The 27232-nt window shown below is 40.2% G+C and overlaps 1 protein-coding gene across 4 annotated transcripts in view; it reads right to left on the reverse strand.

Moving 5' to 3' along the window:
• The window catches only part of GRHL2 (grainyhead like transcription factor 2), a 166445-nt gene that overhangs the window by 91616 nt on the left and 47597 nt on the right, over nucleotides 1-27232 (reverse strand). For all 4 annotated transcript variants that reach the window (XM_043879827.1, XM_043879826.1, XM_043879825.1 and 1 more), the window contains exons 3-6: nucleotides 19258-19325; nucleotides 14309-14702; nucleotides 3558-3613; nucleotides 570-726 (exon numbers count right to left, since the gene is read on the reverse strand). In XM_043879827.1, the coding sequence (XP_043735762.1) occupies nucleotides 570-726; nucleotides 3558-3613; nucleotides 14309-14702; nucleotides 19258-19325 (675 nt within the window). The remainder of the gene's footprint in view (nucleotides 1-569; nucleotides 727-3557; nucleotides 3614-14308; nucleotides 14703-19257; nucleotides 19326-27232) is intronic.

The following is a 27232-nucleotide window of genomic DNA, read 5'->3' on the forward strand; positions in this document are numbered from 1 at the left end:
CATGAGTTTGAGCAGGTTTCAGGAGTTGGTGATGAACAGGAAAGCCTGGTGTGCTGCAGTCAATGGAGTCACAAAGAGTCGGACACGACTGAGTGACTGAACTGACCCTCTTGATTCCTTAGTAAGCACTGGGCTGCAGAAGGCTTTTAAGCAGAGCTGCAAAGGGCCCAGGGACATGTATGAATTGCACCCTCCTTTACAGAAGAAAGCCCAGCTCTTTCCCACCCACAGATATGCTCTGACTTATAGCTACTTACTGGAAAAAATGAATATCATTTGATTGAAAACAATGATGATAATAACTAGATACCACGTAGGCAATGAGTGAAGCTGGGGAAATTCCTTGGATACAGTCAGAAAGCATGTTCCCACATGTCTGTTCCCTGGGGTTTATTGGTTACTGATTAAAATGATAAACTGCAAGCCAATAAGTTCCTGTGCCCCAATTCTGACATTTGTTCTAGAATTATTTACTTTGGAATTTTTTTCCATGCCCTTCCACAAGGCTGGTAAGTAACCAGGCTTTCACCTGCTCCCTCCATGCTTTATTTGAGAAATGAGACTCCTACCCTGACTTTGCTGATGGGGTGTCGGAAGCACTTGTTGTCCCCCGTCTCGCTGAGCGTGATGGCATAGAACTGTCCCTTGTTGAGGTAGGTCATCGGGCCCTCCCCTTGCTTCTGACGGAGAGATTTGGTGGCTTCCAGGGTGTACTGAAACGTGCCACTGTGAACAGAAAGCAAACAGTGGTCAGATTCACTCAGACATTTCTGCCTTTGGGATCAATTTCACATCAATAACATTTTGTATGAACATTAACCAACATTTACTCCATTTCACAGACAAAACACAGCATATGGCAAAAGAGATGAGACTATACCAAAGGTCACTGTTAGTACAGTGCACATAGCATTTCTGTTAGTGGCCCATAAACCAGATGGTTAAGAAAGGGAGAAAGTCCACGACATGCCCATCCCACTGAGCCAGGCAGGGCCAGAGGAGCCTCTGTTAGGTTTTAGCTGGCACTTTGCAATGCCTGAACTTAGACAGGACTTGCTTCTGTCATGCTAGCAATAAGCCAAAGGCATGAGTGCTTTTGTTCAATTGATCCATATACTTAACCTTCTTTTGTCTAACTGAGGTGTTGCACATAGCTACATCCCACTTTAAAACACCTCAGAACATAAAAATCTAGAACTCAACACTCATTATTGAAATCTCTAGGGAATCTAGTTTCATAAGAGGGATTATTTTTTTATAGGGGGTCTTGTTTTCTAAGCCTGCAGAAGAACTCATGACACGGTTACTACTCTAAAGCAGGAGCTTGCAAACAATGGTCCCTGGGCCAGAGCCAGTTGGCTGGCTGTTTTCGTAAATTAAGTTTTACTGGCCCACAGCTACACTCATCTATTTTCATCTTCTCATGGCCGCTTTTGCACTGCCACGGCTGGGCTGAGTAGTTATGACAGAGACTGTGTAATTCGCTAAAACTAAAATACTTAATATCTAGCCTATTACAGAAAAAAAGTTTGCAGATCCCGGATCTTAATAATTTCTCTAATATTTGACAAATATAATTTAATGTGTAAAATGAAAACACTAATTTTTCCCAACTTTGAAAAACAGCCATTGTTTAAAATGAGCAACGAATATGAACCACCATCTTTTTTATTTAAGATGCTCATTCAGAATATTTATTTCTGCTACCCTGCAGGATGGCACAGATGATGATCCAATTGCAAATGCTTTGTCTGTTTTCTGGATCATCAGAAACTCTTCACTGTGTCCATCTATGTTTTTAGCCCTTTAAATTTCACAGTCTGTGAAAGACTGGGTACAAAAAGATTCAAAGTTTGCTTCCTAAAATGATCTACCTATAAGATTACGGGGGACTCTTGCTTTCTATGTTGAACATTTCTGCAGTGTTTCATATCTTTTAGCTTATATAATGAGAGAGAAATCTGAAGGCCAAAATAATATTTCTCTTATATGATAAAAAATCTTAGGTTAAAGCTGATAAACAAAGCAAATTCCAGAATATGCATCTTAGAATAAGGTGGGAAATAAATAATTCAAGATAGAATCGACTCCACTGTCATTTTGCCTGGAAAAAGCAATTTCAAGATAACCACTGAATCAGAAAATTTGAGACCTGGACAGGATATTAGGAATTACCTAGATCAGAGCTTGCAACTTGTCTAGGGCACAGACTGCTTGAAAAACATGAAGAAAGCTGTGAACTTTCTCCCCAGATAAAAGCACATATGAACACAAATGATTTGTAATATAATTTCAGGGGATCCACGTCCCCCAGGCTGATCCACAGCACAAGATAAGAACCACCTTCCTCATTTCACAGCTGAGAAGAGGCTGAGAAACTCGCTCACTCCAGGGGACAATAACAGCAGCAGAAAGCGAAAACAGGGCATGAAAATGGTAGGTCAATGCTCTTTTTAATGGCCCAATAGCTGGTTGCATGGTTATCTGGACGGATAGCATGTAAATTATCCATGCATTTCCAAATTTCAGAAGTTGATTCAAAACTTTCTTCTCTGCATTTTCCCTACCCTTCGCCACCACTGCACAGCCAAATTCTGTCTGGAACAATCTGGAGAGGATGATTGGGGAGCCTGAGGTTGGAACAAGACCCTGAAGGAGCAGAAGGACTTTAAGAGAAAACAGACAGAAGAAAAGAGGGTCATACACATAAAAGTAAAGGGGCAAGAAACACAGTGGGAGAGGAGGTTTACAATGCATGGAGGGCTCTAACCACCCTCATAAGGAATTTGTGTTTTATTCTATCTGAAATGGTGAAATCACTGGTAAGATTTGCAAATGGGAGAGATTCATTCATTCATGTCCTTCTCTCCTGTCTTCAGGCACCTCTGGAGGATGGCTACATCATTACACATAACAAGAAATGAAAGCGGGACTTCCCTGGTGGTCCAGTGGTTAAGAATCTGCCTGCCAGTGCAGAAGACCTGGGCTCTATCCCTGGTCCAAGAAGATCCCACATGCCGTAGGGCAAGTAAGCCTGTGCCCTGCAACTACTGAAGCCCCTGCACCTAGAACCTGTGTTCCACAACAAGAGAAGACACCACAATGAGAAGTCCAGGTACCGAAACTAGAGAGCAGTCCCTGCTCACCACAACTAGAGAAAGACTGCACGCGGCAAGGAAGACCTAGCACAGCCAAAAAAATATGATTAATTAATTGATTAATTTTTAAAAAGAAGGAATACAAGTGGAAGAAAATGTGAAAGATGTCAAGAAGGAAGGGAAAAAGGGGAGAAAGAAAGAAAGTTCCGTTATGTACATGTTGTGTTGGAGGCCAAAGTGTCTGAGATTCAGAGGAACACCTGAGAAGGGATATCTAGCCAACAAAAGGACAAAGAAAGAGTATGGGCCTCAGAAACTGATCCAGACTGGAAATAATAATTTAGAAGTCACTGTGCAGAGAAGAAGATTTTATTGTAAAGGTGCAGAAGTATAACTTGAAGATACATTTAAACAGTTAATCAGTGCATCAGTGTCTAAAGGCATCTCCTGTAAACCTACCTTGATGTCTGATCGTACATGTACTCCTCAGCCCCGACCGAAGCACTCCGAAATTTCTGCAAAATATAAAAAGTCATCAAAATTAAAACAAACAGGTGAGTCATTATGCTCCCTCCCACCAAAGTGGCAAAGGTATCCATTGTCTTATCCTTGTTTTAGAAAGGAAAATTACACACTTTTTTGGTATTGTGTTTTCAACTACAGTGAAAATAGTTACCATTTGTGTGCAGAACTGGCATAGTACTTGCACATTAAGAATTATATTCAATATAAAATGTATTTGTGCTTTTATTCACATGTTCACAGGTGCTCCTAAGGTGTTTCCAGGTACTAGAAACTGTTTCCTCAAACGTTTAAACATCTCTTCTATTTTCTTATCTCCGGCACTATTCCAAGAGTCTCGAATTCTGAGTTAATGGAACACTGAATACAGGGAGGCCACACAGCATATCATAAGCCCCATTGAGAGTGTTAGGAGCATAGTTTCGGGAGCAAGACTGTCTATAGTCGAGTTCTAGTTCTTTTACCTGCTGCCTGTGTAGACTGGGGCAAGTGCTGTATTTTCTTCAGCTGTAAAATGCATAGTTAAAGAGATGAGAAGAATTAACTGCATTATTTGCCGTGAACTACTAAGGACAGTTCCTGGAATGTGGCGAGTTCTATCTACGTGTATTAAATTCTGTTCTATAGTGACCACTTGATCATATTCAGTGCCCTTCTCTAAGATCTTCACTATCGCAACATTGTTAAGAGTGAGTTTGGAGAGGAAACTCTAAGTCATATTACACATGAGGAGGTTTGGGTTCACAGACATCCAGTTGTTCTATATTTAGTGCAAGTAGGATGCAATTTTACTACATTTTAGAACCTTTTCAAGTAGATGCACAAAAGCGCTAACTCTTGATCTTCAAGTGAATATAACAGAACACTGATGAAAAAGCACTTGGTGGATCACATACACCTGGACCTTCCACTGTGGCGTTTTTTCTAGTCTCTCTAAGAAACAACCGTCTTGCTTCTCCTTTCTCTGCCATAAATGTCCATTCTTTGAAAAGTAATTCAAAGATTTCCTTCTCAGGAAAGGGTTTGTTGTTGTTGTTGTTCAGTTGCTAAGTTGTGTCCAACACTTTCCAACCCCATGATCTACAGCCTGCCAGGCTTCTCTATTCTTCACTATCCCTGGGAGTTGGCTCCTACTCATGTCCATTGACTCAGTGATGCCATCCACCCATCTCATCCTCTGTCATCCCCAGGAAAGGGTTACTCCCAGCTATTTTCCAGTGACCATCTCTAACCACTATCACTAGGATGGTGGTTTATTTTCCAACCACCATCTCTAGACCGCAGTGTATCCTTACATCACAGTTTATATGTACATCAGATATAGCTAAATAATTCCATGTCTTTAATCAGTCACCAATTTTTAAGTCTTATTAATGTATTCATTCATCTACTCCTTCAACAAATATTTGCTGAGCATCTACTTTGTATCAGACACCATGCTAGGTGCTATGGATACCACAGTGAACAAGAAGATGCAGGCCCTGCTCTCATGAAGCTTCTGGTCTAATAGATGAAAAACATTAGCCAAATAATCATTCACTTAAAAGTTTATAAACCATGTGCAAGCACTCTGAGGAACAGCCGCAGAGGTCTAGGACAGCACATCACAACTGAGAAAGTAAAAATCAGTCCCACCGACAACCAGCCTTGACGGTTCCAACAGGATGCACTGTGTCCAGTGGCACAACAGGGAAGACCAACAGGAGCCCAGAAGACAGCAACACAGCTACACAAGGGACTGACGCTTTCCTAGCAAAGATATCCTCAGCCTCGCTTTGTTCATCACCTCTTCTGAGCAATGACAACCGAGACACCCAGTTTCTAGACCGCCCCCAACATCTCGATATACCCAATCCAGAGCTGGTTGTCACTTCATGACCCCTTCTTAGACTCATCCAACACAAGCCCAAACACTATCAAGAGATCCTCCCAACTCTCTCTTATGAGCTGTCCCTAAGGATCCCCTGCAGAAACAGACTAAATAAACACAACTTTGACTACAAATATGGTAGTGGTAGTCTTTGGTTGGTGGACTTAGATACAAAGAAAATTGATTTTACTAGAAACTGAAAGGGGAGGACAAGGAGGTCTTCCCTAAGAACCTCACACAGGAGGAAGGGTGTGGAAGTTCATAAAGAATATTCTAGAATAACACTGTCCAATAGAACTTTATGCAAAGATGGAAATGTCCTATATCTTCACTGTCTAATACAGTAGCCACTAGCCACATGTGTCTACTGAGCACTTAGAATGGAAATAATGGGACTGAGGAATTAAATTTTAAATTTTATCCAGTTTTAATAGCCACATGTGGCTAGTGACTACAGTACCTACCACACAGCACAGATCTGAAACATGGAGCAACATTCACAGGGGTCTTGAGGCAAGAGGAGCATATTAGGTTCACAGAACTGAATGAAGCTCAGAGCAGAGGGCACCAGGGGGAAAGATGTGCAAGATGAGGTGGGAAAGGCAGAGGAGAAATGGAATATACAAGGACCTGAAAACCAGTTACAGATTTAGATATTGATCCTAGAAACAATGAGATTTCAATAAGAAGGTGTCATGATCAGATTATAATTTTGAAAAGACCATCCTAGGTACAGTGTACAAAAGTGGACTGTTTTACAGACCAGAGATAATGATAGCTTGAGTCAGTAAGGTGGAAGCAGAATGGAGACAAGGGAAGGATTTCAGAGAGATTTAAGAAAGGGAAGTTGGGGTCTTTCCCTGGTGGTCCAGTGGCTAAGACTATGCACCCCCAATGCAGGGGGTATGAGTTTAATCCCCTGGTCAGGGAACTAGATCCCACATGCTGCAACTAAGAGTTCAGATGACGCACCTGCAAGACCCTGCTAGATGCAACTAAAAAGGGTCCACGTGCAACTAAGACCTGGCACAGCCAAATAAGTGTATTAAAATAAATATTTAAAAAAAAGAAAAAGAAGTTGATAGAACTGATAATGACTTAAACCAGGATGATAAGAGAGCAGAGTATGCAGAAAAAAAATTCCTAGTTTCTTCAGAAACCAGAAAGATGGTGGTGTCACTCCACTAGGGTGGAGAACAATTTGTAAACCAGGTTTTGTATACGTGGAAAGTCAAACAGGGGGTTCCCTGGTGGCTCAGATGGTAAAGAATCCACTTGCAATGCGGGAAACCTGGGTTTGATCCCTAGGCTGGGAAGATCCCCTGGAGAAGGAAACGGCTACCCACTCCAGTATTCTGGCCTGAAGAATTCCATGGACAGAGCCTGGTAGGCTATTATCCATAGGGTCGCAAAGAGCTGGACACGACTGAGCGGCTTTCACTTTTACTTTTCAAAGTCAAACAGGCAGTTGGGCACAAAGGTATAGGGTGTAGAGAGAACTGGGCTAGAGAAAAAAATGTGCAAAGTATTGAGGGCATAAATGGTAACTGAGCTATGGACATAAAGCCAAGAACTTCTTCAAGAGGCAAGAGTATCAAAGTATCAAATGGTGCTGCCAAGTAACAGCTTTAACAGAAAGGGGATTTCCAGATCCATTCTGGGCAAGAGTTGGATAGAGGGCTCCTAGGAGCCTGAATAATGGGACATCCAATTCTCACCAACTTTGACCACAAATAGAGAAAACAAAGGGTTTCCCAGGTGGCACTAGTGGTAAACAACCTGCCTGCTAATAGGGGAGATGTAAGAGACACAGATTCAAGCCCTGGGTTGGGAAGATCCCCCAGAGGAGGGCATGGTCACCAGTTCCAGTATTCTTGCCTAGAGAATCCCAGGGACAGAGGAGCCAGGCGGGTTACAGTCCGTAGGGTCGCAAAGAGTTGGACACAGCTGCAGTGACTCAGCACAGCACAGCACATGCAGAGAAACCTAAGTCTTCCCAAAGTATAAAATTTGTATTCTAAGGATTTTCCAAAATTTTTCTTGGTTCAAGAACAAAATAATAAATGATAGAAGTTTTAGTGGTACTACATGCACTATTTTGAGTATTTGAAATAAAAAAATAATAAAATTGGTTGCACTAATCAAAAGCAAAGTCATGATCCATTTTAGTAACTAAATCAACATTTTCAAGGTTTTATTCTTTATGTTAGGGGAGGAAATGAACTATCATTTAAAAATTAATCACATTGGACAGTGTTTAGACCCAGGGTAACTTTCCATATCAGTCTACAGATGAATAGGACATCAATGGACATAATCATCATAAGTCTGTTGGGTATGACAAATAATAATTCCTTGATTTCATTCCAGGATTCTCTGCAAACTACATTAATTTGACAATTAACATACCAGGGGCTAAATAATGAAACACATGGTAGAGATATCTCATCTTCCCTATAAATATTGGGTTGGCCAAAAAGTTCATTAGGTTTTTCCATAAGATATTTATATACATGTATATAATATAATATAATATATATATTTCCATATTTATATATTTTCAGATGTTATGGGAAAATCTGAATATATATTATATATATCAATTATATACATTGATATAATTATCAATTATTATTTCTATTACATGAAATGTTTATTATATGAAATATATTTTTTCATATTTTATATTTTCAGATATTATGGGAAAACTTGAATAAACTTTTTGGCCAACCCAATAGTTCTCATTCCTGAGCAAATTAGAGGACTAAATGGGAAAATCGATTTCTCAGCCTCTTCCAATTAGTTGAGACCATGTGACTAGTTCTAGCCAATGAAACAGGGGGAATAGCCCCACTTTCAGATCAAAGTATTTATAAGTCGTGTGCCACTCCATGGTCTCTCTTCCCCAGCTAGGGTGACTCTGAAGTCACATACAGAGACGGTAATGTCACAAGATGGATTCCTGATCAGAAGACGGGTCTATAGACTTGCATCAAGATTATTAGCAAGAAATAAACTTTTACTGTATCGTATCACTGAGATCTGGAGTTTCTTCATTCCTACAGCTAGTTAGACGTCTATTAACTGACTTATACAAAATTGTAGAATAGAATAAGCCAATTCTTTCTTCTAATTTGATTTTTATAACGACAATACACATGATTTTTCTATAAAAACTCTTTCTTCCCTCTCTCAAGTTTTACATGTTTCCTAGAAACCTGATGGGGCTTCCCTTGTGGTTCAGCTAGTAGAGAATTGCCTGCAATGCAGGAGACCTGGGTTCGACCCCTGGGTTGGGAAGATCCCCTGGAGAAGGGAAAGCCTACCGACTCCAGTATTCTGTCCTGGAGAATTCCATGGACTACACAGTCCATGGGGTTGCAATGAGTCGGACACGATTGAGCGACTTTCACTTTCACTTTAGAAACCTGATAGGTGTTAATACTACCCTGATTTATATTTATCAACTCGACTCTGCTTATTAGCTGTGTGACATTTTGGCACATTCATAAGCTCTCTGGATCTGTTTTTCTCATCTGTAAAGTGGGAAAAAATAATACCTTCCTTGCAGAATTGTGGTATAGTAAATATTAAATAAAATGTGCAAGCCACAGTGCCTAGCACACAGCAGTACTCAATAAACAGCAACTATTGTTATGTCTCTTCACAAATTATATAGTTACCTTCTAGAGCACAGAAACCAAGACACACCCCCTTCTCTCTACTCCCACATTTAGCAAAATGCCTAACACCCAGTATAAACAAATATTTACCAAATGTTACTACAAAGAGGATACAGAATAAAATATAAATCAAATTAGCTAAATAAATTCATTAAAGAACTTTTTAATGCTACTGGCTTGAATTGAGCCAAACTACTCCCTTCCTTGGTATCAGTACACACACACACTCACCCACACACACACACTCACACACATACACATACATATACAGAGAGGAGAAGTCATCTGTAATAGCAAATGAAACTTGCTAACTCAACAACTAGTAGGGATTTTAATAGTTTGCTTAAAGGAAGTACTAGGTTTTTCAGACAAATTTTCCTTAGTGAAATTTACTAGGTGAAATCACTCTGAAATCACCTAATCTTATAACCTGTTGACCATGCCATGGCTGAAGACCTCGATAGATCATTTAAATTAATTTACATCACATTGAAATACCTTATGCAATGTAAACACTGATTTCCAAGACTAGGAGAGCACCTAAACTAAATTCAATGGAAATAATTTTCACATTTAGTTTCTGGTAAATTGCTTTCTCATTCACTTCAAAATAAAACCCCGAATACAATAGCTTCCTTTCATAAGCCTCTTTATCTACAACACAAGCACAACTGATAACACATTCCCCCAAATAGGGTGACAGTTCCGTTGACACTGGACCACATCCACGGACTCTTCTGTGACTAATGGAATATTTCTGCTCTGTGTGAGAAAAACATTAGTAGCAACGCTTTAGTGAAAAAGTATGCACCTCACATTCCCATGTGGAGTGATTTGCTTTTCCCTACAGAAGCATGCCTGGCTGCTTGAGGGCAAATAAAATATTCCACAGTACCAAAACCCTACAAGATCCCTCGCTCAGTTTGAAAAAAAAAAGAAAGAAGAAGGAGCAGGGGGACTTCCCTGGTGGTCCAGTGGTTAACAGTCCACCTGCCAATGCAGGGGACACAGGTTCAATCCCTGGTCTGGGAAGATCCCACAAACCTCGGAGCAACTAAGCCCACGCACAACTTCTAAGCCTGCGTGCTGCAACTACTGAAGCCTGTGCGCCTATAGCCTGTGTTCCGCAGCAAGAGAAGATGCTTTTCAATGAGAAGCCCATGCACGACAACCAGGAAGTAGCCCCTGCTCACTTCAGGAATAACAGGAAAAAAAGGAGAGGGGAGCGGGGAGAAAAAGAAGCAGCTTGTGGATGATTTTAAGCCACACAGGAAGCTAAGGAAGCAAACCTGAAGATAACATTGTCACTGCAAGAATATTGAACTCTTGATGTAAAGCTACCAGAACCCCCACAATATGGAACCCTGATGAGCACGGTGAATTTATCCTGTCTCCATCTGCTCTTTCCTCAAGTTCAGAGAAAACAGCAGGCATTCAGGAATGACGAGTCAGGAAAGGAAGGGCTGCCAGAGCGACTTGTCTACTGTGAGCCCCTACCAACGCTGCAGGGAGCTGGTCCCTTTTGTCCCTCTTATTGTCACATGAAAGATGAGAAACAGCTAATGACATGAAGAACACTCACATTAAAAAAACATCTGGGTAAGGCACTATGTTCAGCAATGGAATTCCCGAGAACCAGAAGGCCCCACATTGTCTCTGAATATAGAGGTAATGGTCAAGGATGTTGACCCTGGAGACCAACAGCCGGTGGCAAGTCCCATCTCTGCCACTTACTGTGGTATGTTCACAGCTGCCCTTATGCATCTCATCTGGAAAATAGAGATGACAATAATAGTATCTACCATGGGATCTCATGGTATCTACCCATAGTATCTCATGGGAGTTTTGGGAGGATTACATGAATCCACATTACATAGAATGATGCCCAACACAGAGTAAGTACTCATCAAATGCTTATTATTTTAAGGTATTATTATTCAAGGTTACCATTTCAGCCTCACGTGGCTGAAGTTTGTCCTATTGGCAACTAAATGAGCAGCAGGCTGCAAGTATTTGGTATGCTGCCACCACACTCCTCTTTAAGAAAGAAAAAACCACAAGTTTTCTCCTTCTGCCATTGTCTTTAACTGGCCCAGGTGGACTGCAAAATGAGATGTCAGTGACCACTGACTCAAACGCAGAGTCACTGCTCTGAAATGTGGAAGAAGCTGACACAACCTAAAAAAAGAAAAAAAGCATGACATGTGCCAAGTCAAAAATTGGAGTGGTGATTCACAATTATATTAGCAATTGATGTTCTACAAAGATCTCAAGGCAATTAAATGAAGAGAATACTGCCTTTCCAACAAGTGGTTCTGGAACCCTGGATGTCAACATAGAAAAAAATGGGACAACACTTCTCTGGTATCCTATATGAAAATTATCTCATAGATCATAAACCCACAAGCAAGAGGTAAAAACTATTAAATGTTTAGAAAAAAAAACAGAAAATATTTCTGACATTAGGTTAGGCCAAGATTTCTTAAACAATACATCAAAAGCATAAACTCTAAGAGAAAAACGTTGATCAATTGGACTTTATCAAGATTAAATATTGTTGCTGTTAAATACAGTTAAATATAGCTAAATAAAGCCCAATAGCCCAATTTAAAAATTGGGCGAATTATTTGAAACAGACATTTCACAAAAGGAGTTATAGGAGTGGTCAAATAAACACACAGAATAATATTCAACATCACTAGACATCAGAGAAATGCAGGTTTAAACCATAACGAGATAATATCACATATACACTAAAGTAAAGCTAAAAAGATTGGTGGTATCAAACTTGGGCAAGAATGTGGAAAGGGGGCATCCTCATGCAATGCTGGTAAGAATGAAAATATTACAGCTACCTTGAAACACTGTACAACAGTGTTTCACATTCATTTACCACATGACCCATATAAAGCTACATATACATTTACCAGATGACCCACCAAGTCCAGCCATAGTTATGTACCCAAGAGAAATGAAAACATACATCCACATTAAAACCTGAATGTCCATAGCAGCATTATTTATAATAGCCAAAAACTAGAAGCAACAAATATCCACCAACTGGTGAATAAATTGTGATATATGCTTACCATGGATACTACTCAGCAATTTAAGAAACAAACTATTAATACAACCAATAACATGGATGAAATGCAAAACTATTATATTAAATGAAAGAAAACAACAATCAAGATTGCATACGCTATCATTCCATTTATATGAAATTTTAGATAAAGCGAAGCTATAATGACCAAAGGCAGGTGAGTGTTTGCCATGACCAAGGGGGGAGGGGAGGGCTTCAACTTCAGACTTTTAGGATGAGGAAGCTGTCTGTTGATTCTGATGTTGGTTACACAACTGGATACATTTAACAAAATTTTCAAACTGTGCCCTTAAAACATGTGAATTTAAAACAAACGAGCAAGCAAAGATAACTGCTTCTGCAAATTCTTTGGGCACATGAGAAGAATACATAGAATCTATCTGTAAGGTGCAAAGTACACATACATATACATACTTTATTACTGATAATACCAATTCTTCCTTGAGTTTTCATCAGACGAGGTCTTTAAAGAGTTATATTGTTTTAATCTATAAACAATAAATGCTGGAGAGGGTGTGGAGAAAATGGAACCCTCTTTCACTGTTGGTGGGAATATCAAATGATACAACTACTATGGAGGAGCATATGGTTGAAGCATATGGAGATTCCTTAAAAAACTAGAATTAAAACTACCATAAGACCCAAGAATCCCACTACTGGGCATATACACTGAGAAAACCATAATTGAGAAAGACACATGTACCCCAGTGTTCACTGCAGCACTATTTCCAACAGCTAAGACATGGAAGCAACCTATGGATGGCCATCAACAGATGAATGGATAAAGAAGCTGTGGTACATATGTACGATGGAATGTTACACAGCCATAAAAAGAACACATTTGAGTCAGTTTTAATGTGGTAGATAAACCTAGAGCCTATTATACAGAGTGAAGTAAGTCAGAAAGAGAAAAAAATAATGTATATTAACACTTATATATGGAATCTAGAAAGATGGTACTGATGAACCTATTTGCAGGGCAGGATTGGAGATGCAGACACAGAGAAGACTTGTGGACACAGTGGGGGAAGGAGAAGGTGGCGCGAATGGAGAGCAGCATGGAAACATATACACTACCATATGTAAAATAACCAACGGGAATCAGCTCAAAGCTGGTGCTCTGTGATGACCTAGTTGGGTGGGAGGGAGGTTCAAGAGGGAAGGAACACATGCATACCGATGGCAGATTCATGCTGCTGTGTGGCAGGAACCAACACAATATTGTAAAGCAATTATCCTTCAATTAAGAATAAATAAGTTTTAAAAGAAGAGTTGCTTTGTTTTTAAAAAATGATGAGCAGGCAACACCTTTGGCTGCCATTCGGAAGGTCACAAACCAGAAGAAGTCAAGGTGAAAACTTTATAAAGTAGGAAACTTCCACACAGACAGCTCTTTGTTCTTCACAAATATTTGATTTTAAGACTAACACTACATTTTAAGACTAATTCCTCCAATAGAGGAATCTGTCATCTCCGAGTCAGGAAAATGGGAATACTCCTCCACACAACCAAACCAATGTTTTAATAAAATCTGTTTATAAAGAAAGAAGCAAACATGTTTTTAAAAAAAAAAAGAAAAACCTGAACTCACAGTTGAATTCACTCATTCCACATAAAAAGCAAATAAAGGGCTTCTCTGGGGACTCAGTGGTAAAGAATCCACCTGCCAATGCTGGAGACAGGAGTTCTATTCCCGGTCCAGGAAGATCCCACGCATTATGCAGCAGCTAAGCCCGTGGGCCACAACTATTAAGCCTGTGCTGTAGAACCCATTTGCTGCAACTACTGAACCCCTAAAGCCCGTGCTCTGCAAGAAGAGAAGCCACCGCAATGAGAAGCCAATGCACCACATCTAGAGAGGAGCCCCCACTCACCACAACTAGAGAAAGCCAGCATGCAGCAATGAAGACCCAGTGCAGTCAAAAATCAATAAATAAATAAATAAAAATTTTTTAAAGCAAATAGAGTAGAAAAGTTAGGTGTGGGTCCTGGGTTTCGGCTTGGGCTCCTGAGGTAACAGCCAGGGACTCACCTCCGTGTTTCCGTCTTTGAAACTCTCGCTGTAAGTGCTGTCCGGGGTGCTGCGCTGGTCGTCCTTGAGGTAGGTGCCGTGGCCGGCCATGGACGGCACGGGGTACTGACTCTGTTCAAAGATAACCACGCGTTGCTCCTCCCCTTCTCCCCGGGGATAGTGCACCGTTGGGGTCATGAAAACCGGTGTGAAATCTTCAGCCTTCACCACTGTGATTCCTGACACGGGGATGATGGCTGGGCTCTCGGGGACGTTCGCGCTGTACTGCTCCCGCTTGGAATTCTCCAGGTGGTCTTGATTTAGGGAAAGGTTCACTGGAACAGTCTTCAGGACCTGCACTCGATTTTCTCCTCCACTCAAATTACTCTGGGCTTCACTTGTGCCAAGACAGTTTCTGTGTATTGAAACCCGCCCCCCAGCAACAGGATAGAATTAGAAAAATCATCATTCTGCAACTCTTAATAACTGATGCAAGCAAGAATCAGTGGATGCTAATGCATTAGGGGGAAAAAATTGATGGTGAACTTTACGATGGAATGCAATGGATCTTTCCATCACTAGAAGTAGGACAACCACCCCCATGTACCTTCTGGTAGCATGCAATCAGCCCCACCTAGAAAATGCTCAACAAAAAACAAATGTTGACTCTAAATCAAACCAAGCTTTATATCTAGCTTCCAGTTCTTAGGATATACGGGAGCTGGAAGAATAATTTAAACAACACTGAAAAGAAACAATCATACAAACCAGAATATCACACATCTTACTGACCTGGTTTCCTCAATAAGTCAGAGGCATGAAAAAAGAAAGAAAGGTGGGAGACTTGTTCTAGGTTAAGAGATTTAAAAGGCATGACAACCAAATGGGACAAGCAGATCTTGTTTGGATCCCGATCTAAAAAGCCAAAGAGGTATTTATGAGGCAATGGGATTTTTGAGGCGATCAAATATGAACTGAAAGTTAGCTGATGCTAAGGAAGTATTATTCATTCACTTAGATGTGATAATGATTTTGAGGTTATGTAATAAAAAGTCCTTGTTTATTTAGAGATCCATATCAAATGGATATGGATCTCAAAATATGTCATGTTACAGGTGAAATGACATAAAGTAAGCCAAGAACTTACTTTAAATACTACTGCAATAATATCTTTTAAAAAAAGAAAGAAAGAAAGAAAAGAAGGGAAAGAAAGAAATGGTGAAGAATAAATAGGTGTAAGAAAAAATTATCAAGTACTGAATCTGGAGGATGGAATGGGTCTTTGGGGGTTCATTATACCACCATCTTTATTTATGAATATGTTTGAAAGCTTTCAAAAGAAAAAAATTTAAATAGTCTTTTTTAAAAACACAGGGATTTGGTAGAAACCAATACAATACTGGTTTTGTGGTACTGATAAACATTGGTAAAGCAATTATCTTTCAATTAAAAATAAATTTAAAATAAATAAATAAATAAATTTTAAAAATTCACAGTAATTTAAAAAATAGGGGCAGAACATAGGTTGAAGGAGAAGATTGGGAAGAATAGTTTTCACTGTTCTGCAGGCTAAACCCTTTGCAGATAAAAATAAGATAATGAGAGCCTGTCATTAAAATATTTCACTAAACTGAGAAAAACCATGAGCTCATTGATATCCTTAGCATTGAATTACTATCAGGACTTAAGGAAGTGGTATAACTGGGCTTAGGTAAGACAAGCGCTGTCAGATCTCACACCTCCTGACTGGTACAAAGAGAAAGGAAAGGATTTCGAAAATTAACTCTTACCAGGATAGGATGAACTGTTTGCATCTACACTGCAGGATTTTGAGTGAGAGCAGAAGGAAGGAGGAACTTCTTACTAAATGAGCACTGTTATAGCAAAATGATTTTTCTAACAAATCTTATCAGTAAGATTTGTGGCCATCTCTTACTTATTTATAGATTACCCTGAATGACAGAAAGAAAATGCATGTTTTGTATGCAGCTCTGTCCCCGGTGTTTTGTCTTTTTTAAACCAGCAGGTGCTTTCTGGGGTTTATAGGCATCTTTCATCAGGAGAAATATTTGAACAAAATTGGTTCTTCCAAGAATTGAGCTCTCCTGGCTCCTCTCTGTAAAGGAAGTCAACTGGCCTCTGAACTTGCCTAACTCTCAAACAGGGCTTGGTATTTTTAGCTTTGATTTTTCAGATAAAACTTCAAAGTGAAGCTTGAGGAGAAAACGGCTCCTCATGAGCAAAGCCAACAGAAAAATACCTGAACCTCTCTGAGTCAGTCACAGACCTAAAGAAACCACTCTAGAAAGGAATCCTTTAAAGAATAAAATCACGAGTCTATAAACATTCTGGCTTTCAGTAATAACCTGCTTTCGTGGCCAAATCAATACAACAAATCTGTGTCTAAGGCACAGTGAAAATTAGATATTACGTTTAATCTGAATCCAGTGAGTGGATGATGCCAAAACCCAGACCACCCATTTATATCAATATTTCCTAAACCTTGTGTGTTTAGAATATCACATGGCATGTTAATACATGTTCCTCAAAGAAAGGAGTCCATGATAAAATCAATATTTTAAAAAAAAGATGCTATTGCCAAAACAAGACCACCCTGGTGGGTCACAGCCGTGAACACAGTAAAGGCCCCAAGGGGTTCTTCCAAATGTTTCATTGTAACCCAGAATCTCCCAAACTCATTTTAGGCAGTACCTTTTGGATAATATCCTGCAAGTTGAGTGTAGAAGGGTTGGTCTATGTTCAATAGCTACCAAAGCAATTATCTACTTTTTTCACACTTCTGGGTTTTGCACAAGCATGGTCTTACTGGTTTGGCCAAAATATTCTAAATTAATCAATTCCTCTACAGTCAGAGTCCATTTCAGTCCAAATTTCTTAAGTCTGTATTTCATGCAAAACACTTGGATTCTAAACAAGAAACATAAGTCAAAATATTTTGGGCCTTCTTATAAACAAACAGATAAGCAAGTGAATACAGTCGTGCAAATATAGTTGAATCTTCATTACCACGAGACAAGGAAATAATAGACTCAGCACTGTGCTATAATGTGTAACAGTGCTTCTACAGAATAGCACTGACTTTAAAAGCTGATGTCAGAGAACTTTGAAAGTCATCCCTCAAAATGGGTGATCTGAACAAAGTTAAGAGCTATTGTGAGATACTGACTCATTTGCAATAGAATTTAAAATTGAACCAAACATTATAACATGAGGAAAAAATGCAATGCTAGGAATGGTGCATGAAAATATACTCTTAAAAAAAAAATTGGAGTCATGTCCTTGAGATTACTTTTCAAAGTGGCGACTTCTGTATACAAACATTTGTAATGATATCATGCCAGCCCATGGCAACTTAATTCATGAGTACACTGCAGACCAAATGATATCCTTCCAAATTACATTTAACCAGAAGTCTACAAAGTCATAATTAGCCTATACAAGGTGATTTGTCTATACCTCACTGCCAGTTTTTTTAAGGCACTCCGTAGATATAAAAACGGCCTTTAAAATACAATGGGCAGCTGTCAGTCTTTAAGGCTGCTCTAAAAGATACTTTACCAAAACATGGCCTATTGTATCTATTATGATACATACAGAGCACACATTTTAGATTCATTTCTCTCCCCATCTCCACCCCCTGCATGCGTTCCTAATCTTTCTGTGATTATGGGTGTAGGACTTACACTTCTTTAACTTATTAAATACGGACTGGATGGAGGAAAAGTCACTGGACCTGAAGACTATCAGCCTCTTTCTCCCTGTCATCACTGCTACTAACTAGTGCCCGGGTCCCCAAAGCAGCATAAAGTCCCAGAAGATCCCCTTGGAAGAGCAAATCACACACAGACAGCCTTGACCTTCTGCTGGGGGTGTGCCCTGGAGCTGACACACAGCATAACACTGCTGACTGGCGGTCCCCACTGCTAGTCGTATGACAAGATCACAAAGTCACAAGCTGTTCCTATCAAGGGCAGGAAAGATTCTGACATCTGTTTTAGTAGGAGACTTCATTTCTCTTGGCTTCATGTTTCCAAGTGGAAAACCCTTCAAGAGAAAAGCACTGTGGCTTCTCCATTCCTCTGCAGGGGAAGAGATTTATTTGATTGGTTGTGTTTGGGAGCTACTTTGGGAGAAGTAGCTGAGCAAGGTGGTTCAGACCTTTATGGGTCCTTCTTTATATCTGGATCATCTTGGCCAAAGAAAGGAGACAGACACTCCAATCACCTTGGCCAGGCCATATGTGGTCTGTCCCTTCAGGGAGGCCTGAAGTCCTGCCTGGGACTGGATGAGAAGCCATATCTAAGTCAGTACTGATACATTATAAATTGCCCGTTCAAAATCACATTGTCTGATTATGCTTCATTAGAAATAAAATTGATTTTTTTTTCTTTTTAATTTCAATCTGTGTCTTGTTTTTCACCTGGTCCTTAATTCAGGACTGAAGGAAAAGAGTGTTACCTATGGTCTCCTAACATCTTTCCTGCCCCTGCACCCTGACAGTATCCTCTGCCACCCATGGCTCCCTACCAGCTCCTCCCTAGACTGAGATCAGCCTGGCCTCCTTCCTCTCCCCCTTACCAAAGGTCATCTTCAAATGTCTCACTCCCTTAAGAGCCTCATCGCAGTTACACAGCCACTGAATTAACAGAAAAGTTCACACTAGCAGTGGGCTATCTTGCCAATATATCACCTCTGTCTCTTGGGATTTGCAGCCTTTTTGGAAGACACTGATGACCCTCTGCAAATTGCAAAACCAAAAATTGCAATTTGCTCTCCCAACTGAGAAATCCAGTTTGGTCCAGGCTCCAAAAGACAGGGAGCAGACGTCAGGCTTCTTGACTCCCACATCCTCTCAAGAACAAAAGTTATAGTTTAATACTATCATTGTCAAAAACATAAAAAAGGAGTTATCTGGAGAGTCAGGCATATTCCTGTATATATTATCATACCTCTTATCCTGGTCTTCTTGGCTCTCGCTTGCTTTGCTTACAGACAGTAGCCTCTTGTCTCGAGGAACCTGAAATCATGACCAACCATTAGTCAGACTTACATAGATGCAACTGTGACCTTGTGCAGAGCTTGCCACCAGCATAAACAAAGAAAATGAAATGGAGCATTCTCTGGGGAAAGGTGGCAAATTTGCAACGGCCAGGAGATGGCTAAAGGTGAGAAGTCTGAGTGGCAACGACAGTGGACCAGACACAAAACGGTGATGATCGGTGTAAAGTCACAGCAACCCTGATTTTGCTGTGCTTTGCTGACACAGGCAGTCATCGCTGGACCTGAGCACCTCTTGAACCCTCCCTACCTTGGTTGGGCATAGATGAGGGGAATCTATGCTCTGGAGCAGACAGAAAGCATCCCATTAAGGAACAGAGACTGACCCTCCATTGTGATGAGGGACTCCAGGCTGACATGGAGAGCCCACGGTAGTGGGCTGCACTGTCAGTGGCGAGGCAACATCCAGTACCTGGGCCACCTTTACCCACCCTCCCTACATAGCTCACCGCTTGCCTCCCACCCTTCTTCTTCTAATGCACTTTTATTATGGACTTCACAACTACAGTGCCAACACATTACCTGAAAGATTATTGAAAAAGCGCTACTTGAGAGAAGGGACACCCCGACCAGCTGTGTTTCTGACCATCATCTAATCACCCAACGGCACTAAGGATCACTTACCTATCTCTACCACAGTTCTCAAATACATGAATAGTGGGTTTAGATTTGTTTGGCTGGTTGGATGTTTTGGATTTTTTTTTGTTTTTCAATTTTGTTTTTTCCCTAAATCCCCAGATCTTCCTTCTAGCCACACACCTTTGCACTAAAAATGCATCCTGCACTATTTTGACATAAAAGAGGGTTTATGAGAAGTCTCTCTTTTCTGGACTCCTCTTGCAATCCTCATGGATGGCTTCCACTCACCCAAATGTGTCTGCAAGCCCAGCCAGCTGGGTGAGGGAGGCGACACAGCGGGGTGGCTAAGAGTCCAGACCTCGACCTGATCGTTTGGGTTCAAATCTCAGCTGTACTACGAACTAACTCTGCCTCAGTTTCCTCAGCTGTAAAAAAAGGAATCGTGGTAGTTCTATACCTCACAGGGTGTTTAGTAAAATTAGAAGAGACAATTTTTAAAAAGCACTTAGCGTGGAAATTTATACACATTTGTTAAATAAAAATAAAGTAAATCAATTTTAAGCCCTTCATGCACATGTCAATGTTGAGGGTCTACAGAGTAGCAGCATTACTACATGTTAAACAAGAAATGAAATGAATAAAACAAAACTCCTATCATCTCCTGAAGATGACAGATAATCACAAAATTTTAATATCAAGCACATCCATGTTCATAGCAGCATTATTCACAATAACCAAAAGGTGGAAATGACTCAAACGTCCATCTAACAGATGAATGAATAAACAAAATGTATTTTATATGTATATATATGTACACACACACAATGAAATATTATTCAGTCTTAAAGATGAAATTCTGATACATGCTGTAATATGAATGAGTCTTAAAGACATCACACTAAATCCCACGTGACTCAGATCCATCCTCTTCCCTGTGCAGGCCCGCCCCCTGGCTCAGCCCCCCACCTCTTGTCTGGGCTACTGCATCGGCTTAGCTGGTCTCTCCTCTCCCGCACTTGGTCCCTGCAAATCCATTCTGGCTCCATTAAGAAGAACCAGAGTGATCTTTCAGTCTGACCCCACCGTGCCTGCAGATTTGCTCCCATCTGGGCCACCCTGACCCATGTTTACTCTTGGCTTCCCAAAGACTGTCCTGCTTAGAGAAGCTGAGATCTCTGAACTCAGGCCCCTTCTTTGAGTCTAGGCTCACCACCATACATCCCTACCTGAACATCCTACAAGCACTTCAAACTCAACATACAATTATCCTTTTCCCCAAAGCCCTTCTTCTGTACTCCGCCTTGGTTAATCTGAGAATCAACTGAACTATTGTGATCCTAGTTATAGGGTTATCTCATCAAATCTCTCTCTCTCACACACAGACACACACACACACAAACAGAATCAGTTGCCAACTTTTATTCAAACAAATACTCAACGATCTCTTGAACATACTGCTTTCTTTCTGCATTGCGTGACTGACTAAATAGAGTGGCTGATTTAGGAAGAACCTCACAAATGCTGACCCAGGGAACAGTTACCATTAGATCTTACTTTAGGGTTTCATTCTTTTTTATCTGGACAATCGCAACAACCTGTTCACTGGATTCTCTGCTCATAATCCATCTCCCTGCTGCTGCTGTTGCTGCAACATGTGTAAATCATTTCTTCAATCTGCCAGGCCAATGTTCAAAATCCTTCAGTAATACAGAAAATGATGTCAAAGAATAATAGAAAAATTACAGGAAATTTCATTTTCTTTACGCTTCTATCCATTTTCTTTAATGTATATAAACTGAAAACAAAAGGCTTTATTTTTAAATTAAAAATAAAAAGATTTCTTTCAAAAATTTCTACAGCTTATGAATATTTATTAAATCATTTATTCACTCATTCATCTAGCAAAAAACAAGGCCATGTGCCTAGCCCTGCACTCCCTCTTGGGGGAATAAAGCCCAGCCCACCAGCCTGGTCACTTCCAGAAGGAGTCGCTGCCTTCCTAACCAACCTTGCCTGCCCTCCCCCTCGCTCACTCCCACAGTTCAGCAAGGCTGATTCCTTGGATTTCACTGAATGCATCCTGGAGTTTGACCTCCCACGTTTTCTCATATCCTGTTTGCTTTGCCTAAAATGCTCCTTCTCCGTATGGCTACCTGAAAAACTCTCCTCTGCTTCCCCGTAGAATAGGCACTGCTTCCCATCTCTTATGTCTCCTGCATTGGCAGGCAGGTTCTTTACCGCTAGCACCACCAGCTGCAGTCCATGGGGTCGCAAAGAGTCGGACATGACTGAGCGACTGAGCACGATTCTGGAAAACCTGAGCTCTCTGGAAGGCTGGCACACCCTCCTCACTGCACCTGGGGCACAGCACTTTCATAGTATTTACTGCCATGCACTGTGGTTACAGGTTTACGGGACTGTCACAGACATCCTGGACCGTGACCTCACTAAGGTCTTAAACTGGGTCCCATCTGCCTTTGGATACTCAACCCACCCCCCTAATATCTACACCATTGCTGGAAGGTCATGGTGAATTAGCATTTGTTGGATGGATGGATGAATAAATGGATGACCAAATGGTTAGACAAACAAACAAACATCTTGGTTTCCAGCAGCACCAGGTCAACAGAATAGAGAGGAACCAACTGGCCAGGAAAGAATATTTTCACCAGAGCTAGAATCAGAAGATTACAAATCACCAGCTTCTTCAGGGGAAAAGTAAAGTAAGCTAAAGTAAATCAAACCACATAAAATTAACAAATGAAACTGTCATATTTTTCTGTCATGGCTGAAATTAATCAAAAGGTCACAATTGACTTCAGAGCTGTTGTTGGTGAGTAGCTTGAACCGAATAGAGAACTAGGCTAGTATCTGAGTCTTTAAATTACAACAAATTCTAGCATTTTGGTTAATTTTATAGATTTCATTTAGCTCCAAATACATATCTTAAAGTTTTAAGCCTATTTTCAAATGGATTCCATTAAAGCATTTTTTAAACAGGGTTGAGTGTTATGGACTGAATTGTATGCCTCCAATGTTTGTATGTTAAAACCCTAATCTCCAATGTGACTATACTTGGAGACAGGGCCTTTAAGGAGGTGGTTAAGATTTAAATGGGGCTTCCCAGGTGGCACTACTGGTAAAGAACCCACCTGCCAATGCAGGGGACACAAGAGACATGGGTTTGATCCCTGTGTCAGGAAGATCCCCTGGGGCAGGAAATGACAAACTGCTCCAGTATTCTTGCCTGGGAAATCCCATGGACAGAGGAGCCCGGGGGGCTACAGTCCACGGGGCTGCTTAGTTGGACACAACTGAGAGACTAAGCATCTAAGGTTAAATGAGTTTCTAAAGATGGGGCGCTAATCGAAGAGGACTGACACCCTTCTAGGAAGAAGAAGAGATGCCAGGAGCGTGTGTGCACAGAGGAAATGCCACGTGAGGCCACAGCAAGAAGGGAGCCATCTGCAAGATGGGAAGGAAGCGAGGCCTTGCCAGAAACCAACGCTGTCCACACCTTGGTCTTGGACTTCAGTCTCCGGAATGGTAAGAAAGTAAATCTCTGTTGTTTAAGGCCCCCAGTCTGTGATAATCTGTCACAGCAGCCCAAGAAAACTAACTGAGACAGCCTCATGACATAGATATTGGGCATGTACAGGATTGCCCTGGGACCTCTGTAAATTCCACTTAGTTGCCTGAGCTGAAAATAAAAGACCTGATTGGATTCACTCCAGTGATCCTGTGAGGACAGGTTTAAAATACAGGTGGAAAGACTTTGTAGCAGATGAAGTATTACACCAAGGTACACTCGTGCAGTTTCCAAGGACAGGGACCACCATTGCTTTTGAGTGTCTGCTGCGCGTCACACACATTCCTCTCTCTACTGTCCAGAGAGGTGATGTACTCCAACCTCAGCAGTGAGGGGAAAATGGTATGCTTTACAAAAAGAATCGATTTTTATTTCCAAAGAGGTATAAAAATTCTACAGAATTTAAATGATACTGCTGTAGCAATTGCTACAGTAATCTGACTTCCCCAAGTTTATATTCAAAAAAAATAGAATCTCTGATTTTTTTTCCATTAACATTTTACTTTACTACAGAAAGAAAGTCCATTCTCAAAGTAGATTTAACTTTGTTATAACTTTACTACCAGCATACACAACCTGTAAACAACAGAGGGCTGACTGAGGCCTGAAAATGATCATTTGCACATGGAGTTTTTAAAAACAAGGCTAATTCTTTAATGTTTAAAGTTTCAAGCAAAAATATAGTGAAGCTTGTGGGAAATAAATGAGCTATGTAACTCTGCTAAGCCACACAGTCTTAGAAAACATTTTATTGGAATATTTTATATCCTAAATTAATAAATTAATCTTGGAAAATACAAATTCAACAGTAGGAGTTTAGACTTGTTTATAGATTGAGGGTTTTTTGGGGGGGGGTGGGAGCAAGTAGTGATGACTATTTGCTTATTTATTTGAGGTCTGGTTGATGTACAATAAGTTTCAGGTGTACAACACAGTAATTTCCAGTTTCTAAAGATTATATCACATTTAGTTATTATAAAATATTGGTGATACGCCCTGTGTTGTACAATTTATCTTTGTAGCTTATTTATTTTATACATAGTAGTTTGTAACTTTTAATCCCCACCCCAAACTTGCCCCTCCTCTCTTCCATCTCCCCACTGACAACTACCAATTTGTTCTCTATATCTGAATATGTTTCTTTTTATTATATTCACTGGTGTGTTTTTATTTTTTAGATTTCACATGTAAGTTACATTATATAGCATTTGTCTTTCTCTGACATTTCACTAAACATAATATCCTCTGAGTCCATCCACGTTGTTACAAATGGCAAGTTTTCATTTTTTATGACTGACTAGTATTCCACTGTGTATGTGTGTGTGCCCACACACACACATACACACCATATCTTTATCCACCCATTGATGGAAACTTAGGTTGCTTCTATATCTTAGCAATTGTCAGTAATGTTGCTATGAACAGTGAGGTACACATATCTTTGTGAATTAGTGTTTTGGGTTTTTTCTAATATATATCTGAGAGTGGAATTGCAGGGTCATAGAGTAGTTCTACTTTTAGTTTTTTGAGACACCTCTGTTTTCCAGTTGTTGAAACAATTTACATTCCCACCACCAGCATAGGAGGGTTCCATTTTCTCCATATCTTCAAATTGAGTTTTATGTAAACTCCCTACTCTGTATCTTAAAATATTTATGAAAGCAGAATTTCAACTATTAATAATGTACAAAAGGAGAGGTAATCTAGGTACCATATTTACTAATACTTTATCCTTTGAACCTATGGGAAATTAAATTCTTTTCTAAATTACTAATGAGTTTTGTTTCAAGGTATATTTCTCTTTTTCATTAATATGAAAGAACTGTCATCTAATAAAGATACCTGAAATTATGTCCACTTCACAGTAATGGAATAAAATCTGTTTTTAAAAATAAGAACAATATGTTTCTTCAAAATTATCTTAATGTATTTCTTCATAGCCTTATAAAACTATTACTAACATATTTGCTTAATGAAGTTATAAAGCTTACCAAAAAGTTTTAATGACCCAAATGATTAAATCATAGTCACTTTAATGATATGTTACCAGATTTTAAAGATTAATGAGTGTCAAGCTTAACTATTTTTTATAATAAATAAAAATTGCTTTGCGATTTCTTTCTAGGGATGAGATCATTTCCAAACATTAAGTATTAACACAAAAGTCTAATAAATCTAAACCCTCAAGAAATAGCCTAGAACATGAAACAGTCTAACATGATAAGTTCTATACCATCCTCAATACATTCTGAAAATGTTCACCCCAAAACGTTTAGAAATCATCCTTGTGTTTTTCAACTTAGCTTCTCAATCAAAAAGGATTCAAATATATAAAACAACCACAAACAAAAGAAGAAAAGAAAGCCTGCCAAGAAACCATCTTTGTTTTCCAGGCTCAGTTCTTTTCAGGTGCTTCCTGTTCATTGTAGGAAACTGTCCTACTTGCATGAAATGGAGATTAGACCCTACATCCTTTCATGTGGACCCCAGGTCCCAAAGTTAAAGCCCCTTTTTGCTAGGTCAGAAGTCATGTTGGGAATTGTACACCTTCACAAGAGAGCTGTGAAATCTGCCAATTCCAGTTCTCTTAGTAAGGGGGAAAAGTCAACCTAGACTGCAAGGGTACAAGTGGAATGCCTTTCCATTATTTCTCCGACACTTTCTAACCATAAGATACATTTATTTGAGTCAATAACATCCTCATTTAAAATAGCCTGGACGGGCCAACCTCTCAGTTACTCATGCCTTGTATCAGGTTGACCAAAATGTTTATTCGTACCAGCTTATGGAAAAACTCGAACCAACTTTTTGGCCAACCCAATATCTCATCTTTGATAAGCACAACTTGGGGCTTCCCTGGTGTCTCAGATGGTAAACAATCTGCCTGCGGTGTAGGAGACCCACCCGGATTCAATCCCTGGGTCGGGAAGATCCCCTGGAGAAGGGAATGGCAACCCATTCTAGTATTCTTGCCTGGAAAATTCCATGAACAGCAGAGCCTGGCAGCTTACAGTCCATAAGGTCGCATAGAGTCAGACACCACTGAGAGACTAACAATTGCAACTGGGCTTGGCTTTACTTTCTCTCCCCACAGAGGGAGCCCTCCTTAGCGTTTTACTAGAGAAAGTTAGAGGAAGCTGAAAAGGCAATGAATAATTTTAGAGAACGTGGGTCAAAGAGTAGGCTTGGGGGTGGTCGGTCAGTGCCAGAGTTGGTACTGGTGTTGGTGTTGGTGGGAGATCCTTGGAAAGCATGAAAACTCTGGTTTAGAAGAGACACAGGAGACAGCACATCTTGCACTGGTGAAGACTGCTGGAAGGAAACAGGAACTGGGAGGCAGGAAGGAAGTAGGAAACCGAGACTGACACTCAACTCAAGCAAAAACTCCTCTTGTGTGATTTTCTCATGGTGGAGGGAGCCGGCAAGAGGAGGATTTAGTTCTTATTCTAAAGAGTTGCGCCCAACCAGCAAAATAAACACAGCCATTTTCACCTTTGTGCCAATCCCAGCATAAGCCCAGGTGTTTACAATCAAATCAGGCAATAAATATCCTCAATCAGTAAATACTTGTTGACTTTTTCCACTTCACTGGTTCTAAGGAAGCAGGTCATACCAGATATAGTCCTTTACAGAAGAGACAGACCAATGTTTGTTGTTTGATTTCCTGAAATACTCCTGTTTCGAAGGTACCTGTGACA

Source organism: Cervus elaphus, chromosome 21 (genome assembly GCF_910594005.1).
Source record: "Cervus elaphus chromosome 21, mCerEla1.1, whole genome shotgun sequence".
NCBI classification, from domain to species: domain Eukaryota; kingdom Metazoa; phylum Chordata; class Mammalia; order Artiodactyla; family Cervidae; genus Cervus; species Cervus elaphus.